The sequence below is a fragment of the Opisthocomus hoazin genome, chromosome 6, assembly GCF_030867145.1.
Source record: "Opisthocomus hoazin isolate bOpiHoa1 chromosome 6, bOpiHoa1.hap1, whole genome shotgun sequence".
Taxonomy (NCBI): Eukaryota; Metazoa; Chordata; class Aves; order Opisthocomiformes; family Opisthocomidae; genus Opisthocomus; species Opisthocomus hoazin.
Genome location: NC_134419.1, coordinates 7225780 through 7236752, shown reverse-complemented (window position 1 = coordinate 7236752; position 10973 = coordinate 7225780). Strand labels below are relative to the sequence as shown.

Below are 10973 nucleotides of genomic sequence, written 5' to 3'. Positions count from 1 at the left end.
GCCTCATGAAGTTCTGCAACCAGCAAGCACAGAGATTGTAAATGATTTTCCATACCCTTCTTGTTTTGTTCCCGCCTGCTCCAGGCAAACAAACAGTGAGCAGAATTCTTCTAAGCTGAAAAGTATGAATGCCTACAAGGTACAAATCCACTAAATTTACTTGCACCTGCTGATTACAGAAAGGTCTCTTCACATTCCTGTGCAGCTTCAGGAGCTCCTGCCAGGGTAAAATAATTCTGGAAGCAACTTTTAGACTCTTGTCTTCCACTTGTGGCATTTGCCATCTTTTTTGTGAAGGCTGAAGATCCTGACTCTGCTTTACCTTTACAGATCTTTATATAGGAAACTTGTACATGTATAATCTGGTAAGGTTACCTTACCCACAGAATTGTTCGGTTAACTTTTGGCACAAGTGAAATGGTGGTTTGCTTCGAGACTATGATAGCATGAAGTGACGCCCCAGTTCCAATGTGGTAAGCCACATGTTGTAAGTATATCTTGATAACCCATAAAGTTATTTACTAAAAATACATTTCTCAAATTATACTAATTCACTTTTTCTTGAAAGCCCTAGTCTAGGGAAGCTAAAGTGCGTGGTATGTCTCAGCACTGGAGAACCTCTAAGCAGAGGGTAACTTCAACTTCCAGTCAGACAAGAGAGGAAAATAGGTGATGAGAGAGAGGTGACATGCCTGAGATGTCTAGCATGGACTGATAGTGTGGCTGTATATACGTGCACACAGAGGCCTTGCATTTTCTCAAGCACTGGTACCAGAGGCCTAAGTTCAGTTGGCTGGAGCGATAGCTCGGTGTTCTGCACTATTCACAACAGAACTGGTGTGAAACCCCATTGCTCTGTGTTAGTGCTGCTTGTGCTGGCTGATTAGTTGTAAATGCACTGATAATGGGAAGCAAGCTTAGGAAGGTTTTCTTTTGTTGTAAGTTGACTTTCTCTTCTGAGTGATGTTTGTTTGTTTGTTTTTCTTCTCCCTATCAGTGTTTAGATACATCATGTTTTCTGGTTTGGTGGTTTTTTTGATTTTGTTTTTAAATTTGCTTATACTGAGCCAGAACTTCTCCATACCCCTTACGTGACATCTGTTTGAGAGCCATAACCACTGACTTAAGATGTATGCACTTTAAAAAGATCAGATGTACAAAGTTAAATCTTGTTTTATTACAGCAAAACGATCCAGTGGAGTATTCAGAAATGCAGTCCAAGGCAAGGACCTAAGTACACAGAATGCAGTCATAAAAATAATCCCAAGAAATCAATGGGATTCAGTCCTCCTTTACCTTCAAAAACATCAAGGGGAAGGTAGGAAGCATTATTTGCCAGTGAACTGAGGTGGTCGTTTTTCCCTGAAGGCAGCCATCCCTTCCTGGCGGTCTCTTGTGGGGATATTCTACATTTAAAGGGGGGAAAAAAAAAAAAAAAAAGAAAAAAAGAAAATGGTATGTTTTTCATTGACAAGTCTGATGTGTTTTTAAGTACTGACTAATTTGGCAGTAGTGGTCTAAGACTAAGATTGCTTTTCTTTCAGTGATGCATTAAGTCTCACCCTGCATGTTTTGCAATTAGGAAAATCAAGAGACTGGGTTGTAGTGTTCAGTCACAAGCAAAGCATCTAAGGTAAAGACCATAGACAGAGAACTATATAGGAAAACAGTTTCCCATAAATTTAATACTTTACCATATTAAAATACACTGGGAGAAACGCAGTTACGTTGCTCCATTAGCTGAGAAAGGTGCATGCTCTCAAAACTTATGACTACAGAAGAATGTTTTCTTAATATGTTAAAACCATTTGTGAAGCTTGTCCTGTAACATATTGTTGAAACTAAGAATATACAGTCACTTTAGACAAAAGGGTGTTGGTCTGAGGCAGGCTGAGAGAGGCAGCTATGCATGACACAACAATTAATATTCTGAAATAGGTATCTGCAGTCAAGTCCGTTCTCAAAGATTTAGATTCAGCTGTTGGTGTTCCCTTACAGAGAGGAAAATACAAGAGGACACTGTGAATACTTGCCTTTAGAAAATGTACAGTTGTTCCTTTGAGGAATGTATTCTGAACGTAACCTACCTGGGCATAACACATCCCCTCGATAGCCATCCCCGATGCAATGTCAACCTGGGGATGAGATGGAAGGAGTGAGATTTGGCTGAAGCACAGCCCTTAAAACAACTTCTCAGCCCTCAAATCGATAAGCATTCATTCGTAGTGAGTGACCTTCACTCCTGTATTAGAATTACAGTGTTAGTGTCTGTAGAAAAAAAATCCTGCTATATTAATTTTGTCTTTGAAGAAAATCTTTAAAACCCCTGAAATGGTTTTAAATGCCTTGTCTAAACAAAGATTGTAACTCCTCTGTTCGAAACATTTTTACTGTAGTAATTTGTAAGAGCTGCCTGTCTGCTTCATTTACCTCAATTTAAAAAATTACCTCCATTCCTCTGTTTATTGCCAGTTTTCCCATTTTCACAGCAAATGGAGCCTTTAAAAAAAAAACAAAAAACACAACAAACATTTTAAAATAATTAAAGCCACATCACTTCCTAACAGTGTAGTTATATCATTATTCTAGCTCCAAATGACATTTTAGTCTATAGAAATTTGCAGTAAGTTAAAAAACCCCAATTTGGTGTTAATGGTTCTAACAGTTAATAGATGCACAGGGTCCAAGGTTTCACTGTGTCCTGCAGGTCTGCATAACTGCAACTAGGAGATAAAACTGTCCCATGGATTAAGCAGCTGGACGTTAACACTTGTTCTCCAGAAACTGCATTCACAAAAAAAGGACAAAGTTAAGAGACTTAAGCATCAGGAACCAAGACTTTAATCACAGAAAGGAATTTCAGTTGTTTGTCTGCCCTCTTAAGGGAAGCAGAATTGCCTCCTTTACATTGACCACATGAATAATACACTTACCTGAGGAAGGATTTCTTTAGCCAAAGTTAATGCTCTCTGGTAAGCTGCATCTCCCTCCTTGTTTTGTGGCACTGTGTGATTTACTAATCCCATTGAGAAGGCTTGTTGTCCGTCAATCTGTCTGCCAGTGAAAATGAGTTCCTTTGCAAGACCTATTCCAACACACCTGGGCAGGCGCTGGGTTCCACCTTATGACAACAGCAAAACCACCATTTGCCATTTCTGAGAAGTGCCCAAAAAAAAAAATACTATTTTGTCTCCTTATGTAACAAAAAAGTTTGAAAAATAAAGGGATGATGTATTTCTTTAACTGAATTAGCTGAATATGTCAACATTTCGCAGGGCATCTGAAAGGCTTCAGTGTCCTTTTGTGTATTTTGAAGAACAGGAAAAGGTGTAAAGGGACATTCCTAAATTCATAGCAAGTCCGAGACAGGGCTTGGAACAGAACTCCCCATTCATAGAGCTCTTGGGTCACTGTAAGATGCTACTTCTAATCTACATTCAAAACACTTCAAGTGCTCTAATGGCAAAATTACTATACAGCTGAGAAAGTGTGACACTGAAGATCTAATGAAGGTTACCTGCTCCAGGCAGAAGCCCTCTCGTGGTCTCAATAAGGCCCATTTTAGCGGAGAAAGCTATTAAAAAAATAGATATATAGGGTTTAGTTACCTTTTGATCTGTATAACTACAAGTTTTCCATACTGAACTGATCAATCAAAGTACAGACTGTCAATACTGAATGGGAACTCCATTTCTTCAGGTAGCTAGAAAGTCTGACTACTACAGTGCTTAATCAATGTCCATCTCAGATGAGTCAGATGATGGGTGTGTAGTATGGCTGCTTACCCCCAACATAGCAATTTTTACTAGAAAAATGAACCTTGGGTCCATACTACATGAAATGTAGTGGATGGGAGAATGGAAACAGAAGAAGGAAGTCTTCTAGTCCAAACTGATTTAAGTAGGGAAGGTTAGATCTAGCCAGAGTGCTGATCCAATATTACATGATAATAACTAATTCTACCAGTAAATAGTTTTCTGATGGAATCCTAATTTTGTCTAAAAATAGGCTTTACTTTTTAAGCAAGGAAACTACTTTCCCAATAGTAACTACATGTCACAATTTCTGGACAAGTGCCTACTCATTTCCTGAACTGTGTTAACTTAACACTTTCTTAGCCTACTGGATTCCATTAATAGTCAGTTATCATGCGTGTAAGTCCTCTTTAAAATCTAGTTACTGATTACAAGAAGAATCCTACGTTAAGCAACACACAGACCTGCTACTCGAAGGTCACAAGCCAACGCCAGTTCTAGTCCACCACCCAGTGCGTAGCCATCTATTGCAGCAATTGTGGGTACAGGCAGGGCAGCTAGAGAAGACAACACGGATTATACAGTTTTGTTCCAGAAGTTCTGTTCCACTCGCTTCTGGAGTTTAACTGCTTAAATTCTAAAGCTTTTAGTACTTCTCAAATTCAAAATTGCTCAAGAACGGCAGATACTTATGAAATGCGTGTGCTGCTCTTTGTCATGGAAAAGGCAGTACTGAAAGGCATCTTGTCCTTGGAGCAGCAGATAGTTGGTATTTAATCAGATCTTTGTTTTGGGCGTAAGCTGGAGCCATTTGGGAAGCTACTCCTACATGGGTAACCTGCTGGGGCGAGCATCTTTGCCCTCCTGCAGCATTTCTAAATGTCTCCGTACAGGCAGTCTAGGACAAATTTCCCACCCGAGATAATTTACCTATTTCATCCATGAGGTTTCTCAGCCTTTTAACAAAGTGTCCAACTTCTGCATCATCCATCTGTGCACGTTCCTTTAAGTCTGCACCTAAATAGAGGAGAAAAAGGTTAGAATCCAGCAACAGGGAAAAGACATCTGAACTGTGTTCGCTCCTGCCCCTCTCAGAGGACAGACCATTTCAGAAGTCATGAAATACAGTGTTCTGATAAGTAAGGTCAGGGGCAGCTGGAGTGTGGACATCTGGGCTGAAACAGTGGCCAGGGCACTCCTCTGTGCCCTTCGAGCAGGTTTCACACAGAGGAGCACCAATCCCTGTATGTAAGGACAATAATCCATAAAACTGGAAACCAAAGGCTCCAACACCAGAGGCACCTGTGCTTGAAGATGGTTATAACTGGAAAACAAATAGTAGCACCATGCAGCCCGTGCGGCTCACTCCATCACACACGTCTTCATCACTGAAGCCAAGAGGCAGACAGGCAAAAGAGAGAACGTGTTTGTTGCTTGCTACCCAAAAGCCAGCCCCGTTTTCTTTCAGCAGGCATTTCCATCTGCTTTTCTGCACAATCTGATCAGCACACACCCTAAGAGCTGTCAAATTTTTAACAGTCGTTTGCAGAGCCTTTGTTACCTACCAGCACAAAATACCCCTTTCACTTCGCTCTTAAACACCACCACGCGGACTTTCTCATCGAAGCGGAGTTGTTCCAGAGCACTGAACAGCTATGAGGGAGGGAGTAGAAGGAAGAAAAACTTGAGGCATGTGGATGTATCTACCTAAATTATAGCAAGCTCCTAATCTATGGCAAAAGTTTCATGTTTTTTTTTTCCCTGCAGGTGCCAGGAATTTCCTGAAATCATATACATGGAGCCAGCAGGATCTTTCCATGACAGCCTCAGAATAACATGTTTCCCCATCTCTTTTTTTTCTTCCATTCAGAGGTGAACCTTTGCTGGACTTTAAACTCCCCTTCCTGTCCAGGCGCAAGCCAGATTTTCTCTAGAACTTATCAACCATGAACAGGTCATCTGCTAAGGTCTGACTATGAGTATGCTTCTGTTGTAATTATGCAAGTGAGGACATGGACTTGCATTCGTGTAAGCTAACTTAAGTAACTCCAATATCTCTGCCCAGTCCGCATCTGAAGTTACTGCAGTATAGACATACCACGATCTCTTTTTCTTCAGGCTAACCTGCCTTGCCCCGGTGCAGTCTCCCACTGACCTTCAGCAAGAGATGAAGTTTTGGTTTCAGATTTCCCACAACTATTCTGATTGCATTTAGTTATTGATCATGATTCCAAACACGTTTACAGGCCAGGCCCATACTCACTTCATTTACAAATACTTTTCCCAATGAATTTCTCGCGTGGGGTCGGTTCATTAGGATTTCAGCAATACCTTAGTAATAGGAGACAATTTCAGTTATACTTCATTTGATTCTCTGACACAGTAATTCAACTGGGAACAATATCTGCATATGCTGCATCTTCTCTTTCCTGAAAATGCATATATTCTAAAACAGTCATTTTAAAAGTGGAGGTGGCAGACCGTGTCTATGAAACCCGCTATGCAGGATGACTATAAAATTCAGTAGCACTTTGAGTAATATAAACAGACTTAAAAAATGAACATGACATCCTAGAATATATGTCTTAGAATCACTGCAGGAACGGGGGAAAAAACACCAAAACAAAACCCAGATGATCCATTTTAGGCTTCTGTTTCGAATGTGACTTCATTAAGTTTTTGCTGTGCGGTCGTACTGTGTTCAAGTATATTCCTTAATGAAGAAAGCCATCCTCTTGGGATTGCTCTTTGTGTGAGAATAGCACAAACTGGTGACTCTACCTTTGTGTTTCAGGACTGTTTCGAAATTGCAGCTCCATTTAATTTAAAGTTAATAAGCTAATCAGTGACAAGGACTTCACTCAAAGTTCATAAGTCCAAGCAGAAAATTAAGACCACGACATCTACCTACTTCTCCCTCGCACTTGTGTTTTGTAAATTATTATCCAAGAGTTTCTGTATGCTTTGGAGAGAAAGAACCTCTCCTGTTTCCTTGGCTGGACTTCTCCTGGCTTCCCAGGCCTCAACGCTGTAACATGCCGCTGCTGCTGCTGCAGACACACAGATGCACCTTGCGTCTGCCGTGCCTGGTCCTTCTGCCCCACTGGAAGGTCTCTGTCTTTATTCCTCTGCCTCTGCCCGTGGCCAGTTAGTAAATGAGGTGGATCACGCAGGAACAAAGACACTGGTTAACAGCAGACACCAGCGAACAGTGGAAATTCAAAATTTGGTAACTACATCCACGTAGATGGAACGAGCAAAACTACCACGAACTGTTCGTAAGCTCTTGGAACAGCTGCCCTTGCCAGAAAGGAATCCCGCTGGCAGCCTGAACCAGAACTCCGACTGCTCTATGGCTCTCACGCACAGACACGCAGAGGCCAGCCCTGCTCCCGTCCCGCCTCCTGGGGATCGCAGGCCGCAGCTGCTTCGGAGCGCCTGCACGCCTGACACCTCGCTCCCTGCCCGGGGGCCGCGCTCTCGGCAGCGGCGCCGAGCCACGACTGAAAGCCAAGGGGCGGCAGCCAGCCCGCTGCCGGGGCTCGGCCGGGCCCCTCTCGGGCTACCGGGCGCTGCGGCGAAGGGCGGCACCGGGATGCCCGGGCAGTGCTGGGAGGGGCGGCTCGCCGGGGCCTGAGGGACAGCAAGGCCTGGCCCAGCCGGGTCGTCCCGCTCACCTCATGTCGGCGGCTGAGGCGTTTTCCCCCAAGAATCAGTAAAACTAAGCAGATCAAAGTGCCCCCCCCCCCCCCCCCCAGCACCAGACAACCGGCCCCGCGGACCCCTCGGAACCGGCGGTACGGGAGCGGCGGGGCCCGGCCCCGGCCCCCCACGGTCCCCGGGCGCTCACCGCCGCTCTCCCCGCCGGCCGCGCCCACCAGCACCTCCGCGCCCCGCCGCGGGACGCCGGCCGGACGCCCGCCGCCACCCCAGCGCAGCAGCCCGCGGCCCGCCCGCCCCAGCCGCATCATGGCGCCGTTCCCCGGGCTCCGCCGCCTGCTGGAGCGGGGCAGCAAGGGGCCGGGCCTCCGGGACCGCCCAGAGGGGCGCTGCGCCTTTAAGAAAGAGGGGAGGTGGCTCCCTCCCTCCCCACACCGCCACCGCCTCGCGCGCTCGCCCCGCCTCTCCGCCTGGCTGCCGCGCGCCGCTGCCCGTGCCAGGGGTCTCGGCGTCTCCCGCGGCGGAGGGGCTATGGGAGCGCGCGCCGCCGCCATCATGCAGCGCCGGGTGTTCGTGGTGGGCGTCGGGATGACCAAGGTACGGGGCGGGGGGCGGGAGGCGGGAGGGGGGGCTGCCGGCGGCGCTCCTGACGCCGCTCCCCTTCGGGGCGGGGGGTGGCGGTGCGGTGGGGGCCGGGTGGGGATCAGGCCCCTGGCGAAGGGCGGGCGCCGGCTGAGGGGAGAGGCGGGCGGTGCCGGGCCTGGGCGAGCCTGTGGCCGGTGTGCGCGGGGGGGCTGGAGCCTGCGGCCGGGCGGGACGTTTCGGAGCTGCGTTGGTCGGGTGGGTGACGTGGGCTTGCGGTGGCCGGAGCGCGTCCCCGTGTCGCTGCGGCCTCTGGGCAGGAGCTCGGCCCCTCGCTGCTGGGAGCCGGGAGGCGGCGGCGGCCCCGGGGCAGGGGCTCTCCTGGGGCGCTTCCCCCCTGCTGCCCTTCGGGCTCCCGGCACGGAGTTCACACGGCGTGGCGCGCTTTCAGAGAGGAGCAAAAGCTGCAGGAACCGTTGTTACCTCGGTCGGTGACGCCTAAAGCGACCTTGGTGTTCGCCAGAGTAATCAGAAACAGCCCCCCCCCCCCCCCAATAACTTGTTTTGTTGCTGCATGGGCACTTCTTCAGCGCGTGATGTGATACGGGGGGAAATAAACGGTTAAAGTCTTCACTCTGTTAATTGCTTTTATTGGACCGGGTCCCAGAGTGTAGCTGTGGAAGTTACTGGACCTCACCTTAAGCTCATCTGTGGTGTGGTCGAGGAAGAAACAAGAGCATGGAAGAGACAACTAGAACATGTCAGACACTATACTGCATATTAGGCATTTTATTGTGAATTCTTTTAGGATTGCATCCTTTCCCTTTTATTTTCGTCTTAGTGATTTAACGTTTGCTAATAATTGGTCTGCCTTCTCCAAACGGCAGTCCGCGTTTCCCGTGTGTGTACTTGTCAGTGCCACAGACCCTGCCTTTCAGAAGCGAATCATCTCAGCTACCAGTTTAGTGTGACTGGAGCAATTGTCAATACCCCTTTTCCCTCTTTGTTAGCCCAAGTAACATCAATCGCTCTTACAGACTTTTACAATGATCAGTTTGCTGGCTCATTTTTCTTATGGCCTTCAGTATGAAAGTTCTCTGTCTAAATTAAGGGAAGGAGGCACTGCAGAAAGTACAGCTAAGTGTTGCAAAAGGCTGGAGTTGGGGAGGTAAGGATGAGGAGATAGCAATTTTTATATCCTAACAGTGAAAGTCAAATAATTTGTTAGTAGTTAGATGATTTTTTTTTTTAGCAGTGGCACTTTTTGTTAATGAGGTGAAAATACCAAACGCATGTGTTTGTTGGTGGACTCTAATGAGTCATACTACAAAGAAATAAGAAATACCACCACTACCGTGAGGGGTACGGTACGATATGATTTGTAACAAAGTGGAATAAGGCTGAGAAAAGGGAGGCTTATGTAGAATGAAGTACTGTACAAAGAACAAGCATTTTCTTGTTACATAAAAAAATAAAGTGCAAGGGTCATATTTGTCAAAGCCTGAATATTATGTGTGTATTATAATGAATCAGTGGAGGTGACAGTTATTCTCTGTCTCACCCACTGGCTTTGGGCAGGGTTAGTGTCCATCTCCATACAAGTCATGGATCTTTAACACTGAGCAAAAATGGTCCTCAGCTTCCATAAAATAGCGCTATTTTGTGATTTTTAGCCATCACAGTGTCTGGCAGTAGCACTTGGGAATTGTGCGGATTTGTGCGTGCGCTTTTGGGTCAATTAAATTGTCTGCATTATTTAAAACGGATTGTTCACAAACCTGTTTTTAAGTTAGTTATAAAGCTTTTAAATATACTAATTTGAGCAAAAGAGGTATTAAATCTCACTATGATTTGTTCTTGCCTTTTTTTTTTCCTTTTCTTTCGTTCTTGTCAGTTCTCAAAGCCTGGTGAGGAGAGTGGTGATTACCCCGATATGGCTAAGGAGGCGGGTAAGTTAATCATAAAGAAAGCATTTAGTTCGATTGCTGTCACTTATTTTAACTCTTACAGTCAACCTTATTATTAGACGTGTGAAGAAGCAGCTACTGTTCAGTGAATAGATACATACAAAAAAGCAAATCTAAAACTGGTAAAAAAGGAGCACTTTCACAAAATCTATAACCAACCTGTTCAACTCACTGCCTTCCAGTACTGAAGTCATAAGGGTAGGAATTGAACTGGACACTGAAATCATGCCTACCTGTATTACTCAAACATACTTTCATTGGGACAAACAACCTTTGTGCATGAACACAGAATTGATTACATGAAATTTTCTGATAAAGGAGCTTGTTTAGAACTCAAAATACTGCAAAATTGTCCTTATGAGAATTAATAAGCAGGACTAGATTAACCATTTGCATCGTATAACAAGGAATTTTTACAGCTTTCTTACTCGCTTGTGAATGCACTAATCATACCTACTAAGCTAGGTTTGCTTGTTACGATTGGGAGGTTTTTTTTTGTTTTTCCCCCCTCCTTTCAACTTATAAACTTTTTTTCAGGCCAGAAGGCTCTAGCTGATGCTGGGATTCCTTATTCAGCAGTGGAGCAGGCATGTGTGGGTTATGTTTATGGTAAGTAATGTCAGTTGATTGGGATGTGACATCTGTGACATTTGCAGACATCTGTGTGGGTAAAGTATAGGGAATCCCATCAGTTTCAGGTTATAGTATTTAATTGTGTCAGTTTGTAGAACTGTCTCAAACTTTTAAAAAATTATTATTTTTAGTGATCACAGATCTCTGTTTATTTGTGGAGTTTACAGTTCGAGTCGTGCGTATGGAAAGATTTCCGTAAAATTATGTCTTGCAAATGTGGTTTATACAAGTAGCTCTTTCAGCAAGATCAGGTGGTATATTTATTCAGGTGGTGCAAAACTTTTGTATTATAATGTGTATGGCAATAGACTTGCAAGTTGTTTCGTTCTTTGTGTGATGCTGTGTGTGCAGTAGAATGGATATGCTTGTTTATCCA

The 10973-nt window shown here is 45.1% G+C and overlaps 2 protein-coding genes across 3 annotated transcripts in view; one reads left to right on the top strand and one right to left on the bottom strand.

Annotated features, from left to right (window-relative positions):
- Positions 1 to 1155: 1155 nt before the first annotated feature.
- On the bottom strand, positions 1156 to 7972 carry ECHDC2 (enoyl-CoA hydratase domain containing 2). Of its 2 annotated transcripts, XM_075424467.1 has the most exons (10): positions 7606 to 7702; positions 6019 to 6086; positions 5321 to 5408; positions 4686 to 4772; positions 4220 to 4312; positions 3518 to 3574; positions 2934 to 3121; positions 2449 to 2499; positions 2088 to 2135; positions 1156 to 1406 (listed from the first exon to the last, which is right to left on the bottom strand). In XM_075424467.1, exons 2-10 carry the CDS (start codon positions 6067 to 6069, stop codon positions 1329 to 1331), a joined length of 741 nt encoding a protein of 246 aa, XP_075280582.1. In that variant the 5' UTR covers positions 6070 to 6086; positions 7606 to 7702; the 3' UTR covers positions 1156 to 1328. The 2 variants fall into 2 exon arrangements, with proteins under 2 accessions (XP_075280582.1, XP_075280583.1); XM_075424468.1 differs by lacking the exons at positions 5321 to 5408; positions 6019 to 6086 and having other exon boundaries at positions 7606 to 7972.
- Positions 7927 to 10973, top strand: part of SCP2 (sterol carrier protein 2) — a 22757-nt gene continuing 19710 nt past the window's right edge. The window contains exons 1-3 of the mRNA XM_075424466.1: positions 7927 to 8012; positions 9892 to 9946; positions 10502 to 10573. Coding sequence (XP_075280581.1) covers positions 7947 to 8012; positions 9892 to 9946; positions 10502 to 10573 — 193 coding nt within the window. The 5' untranslated portion in view covers positions 7927 to 7946. The remainder of the gene's footprint in view (positions 8013 to 9891; positions 9947 to 10501; positions 10574 to 10973) is intronic.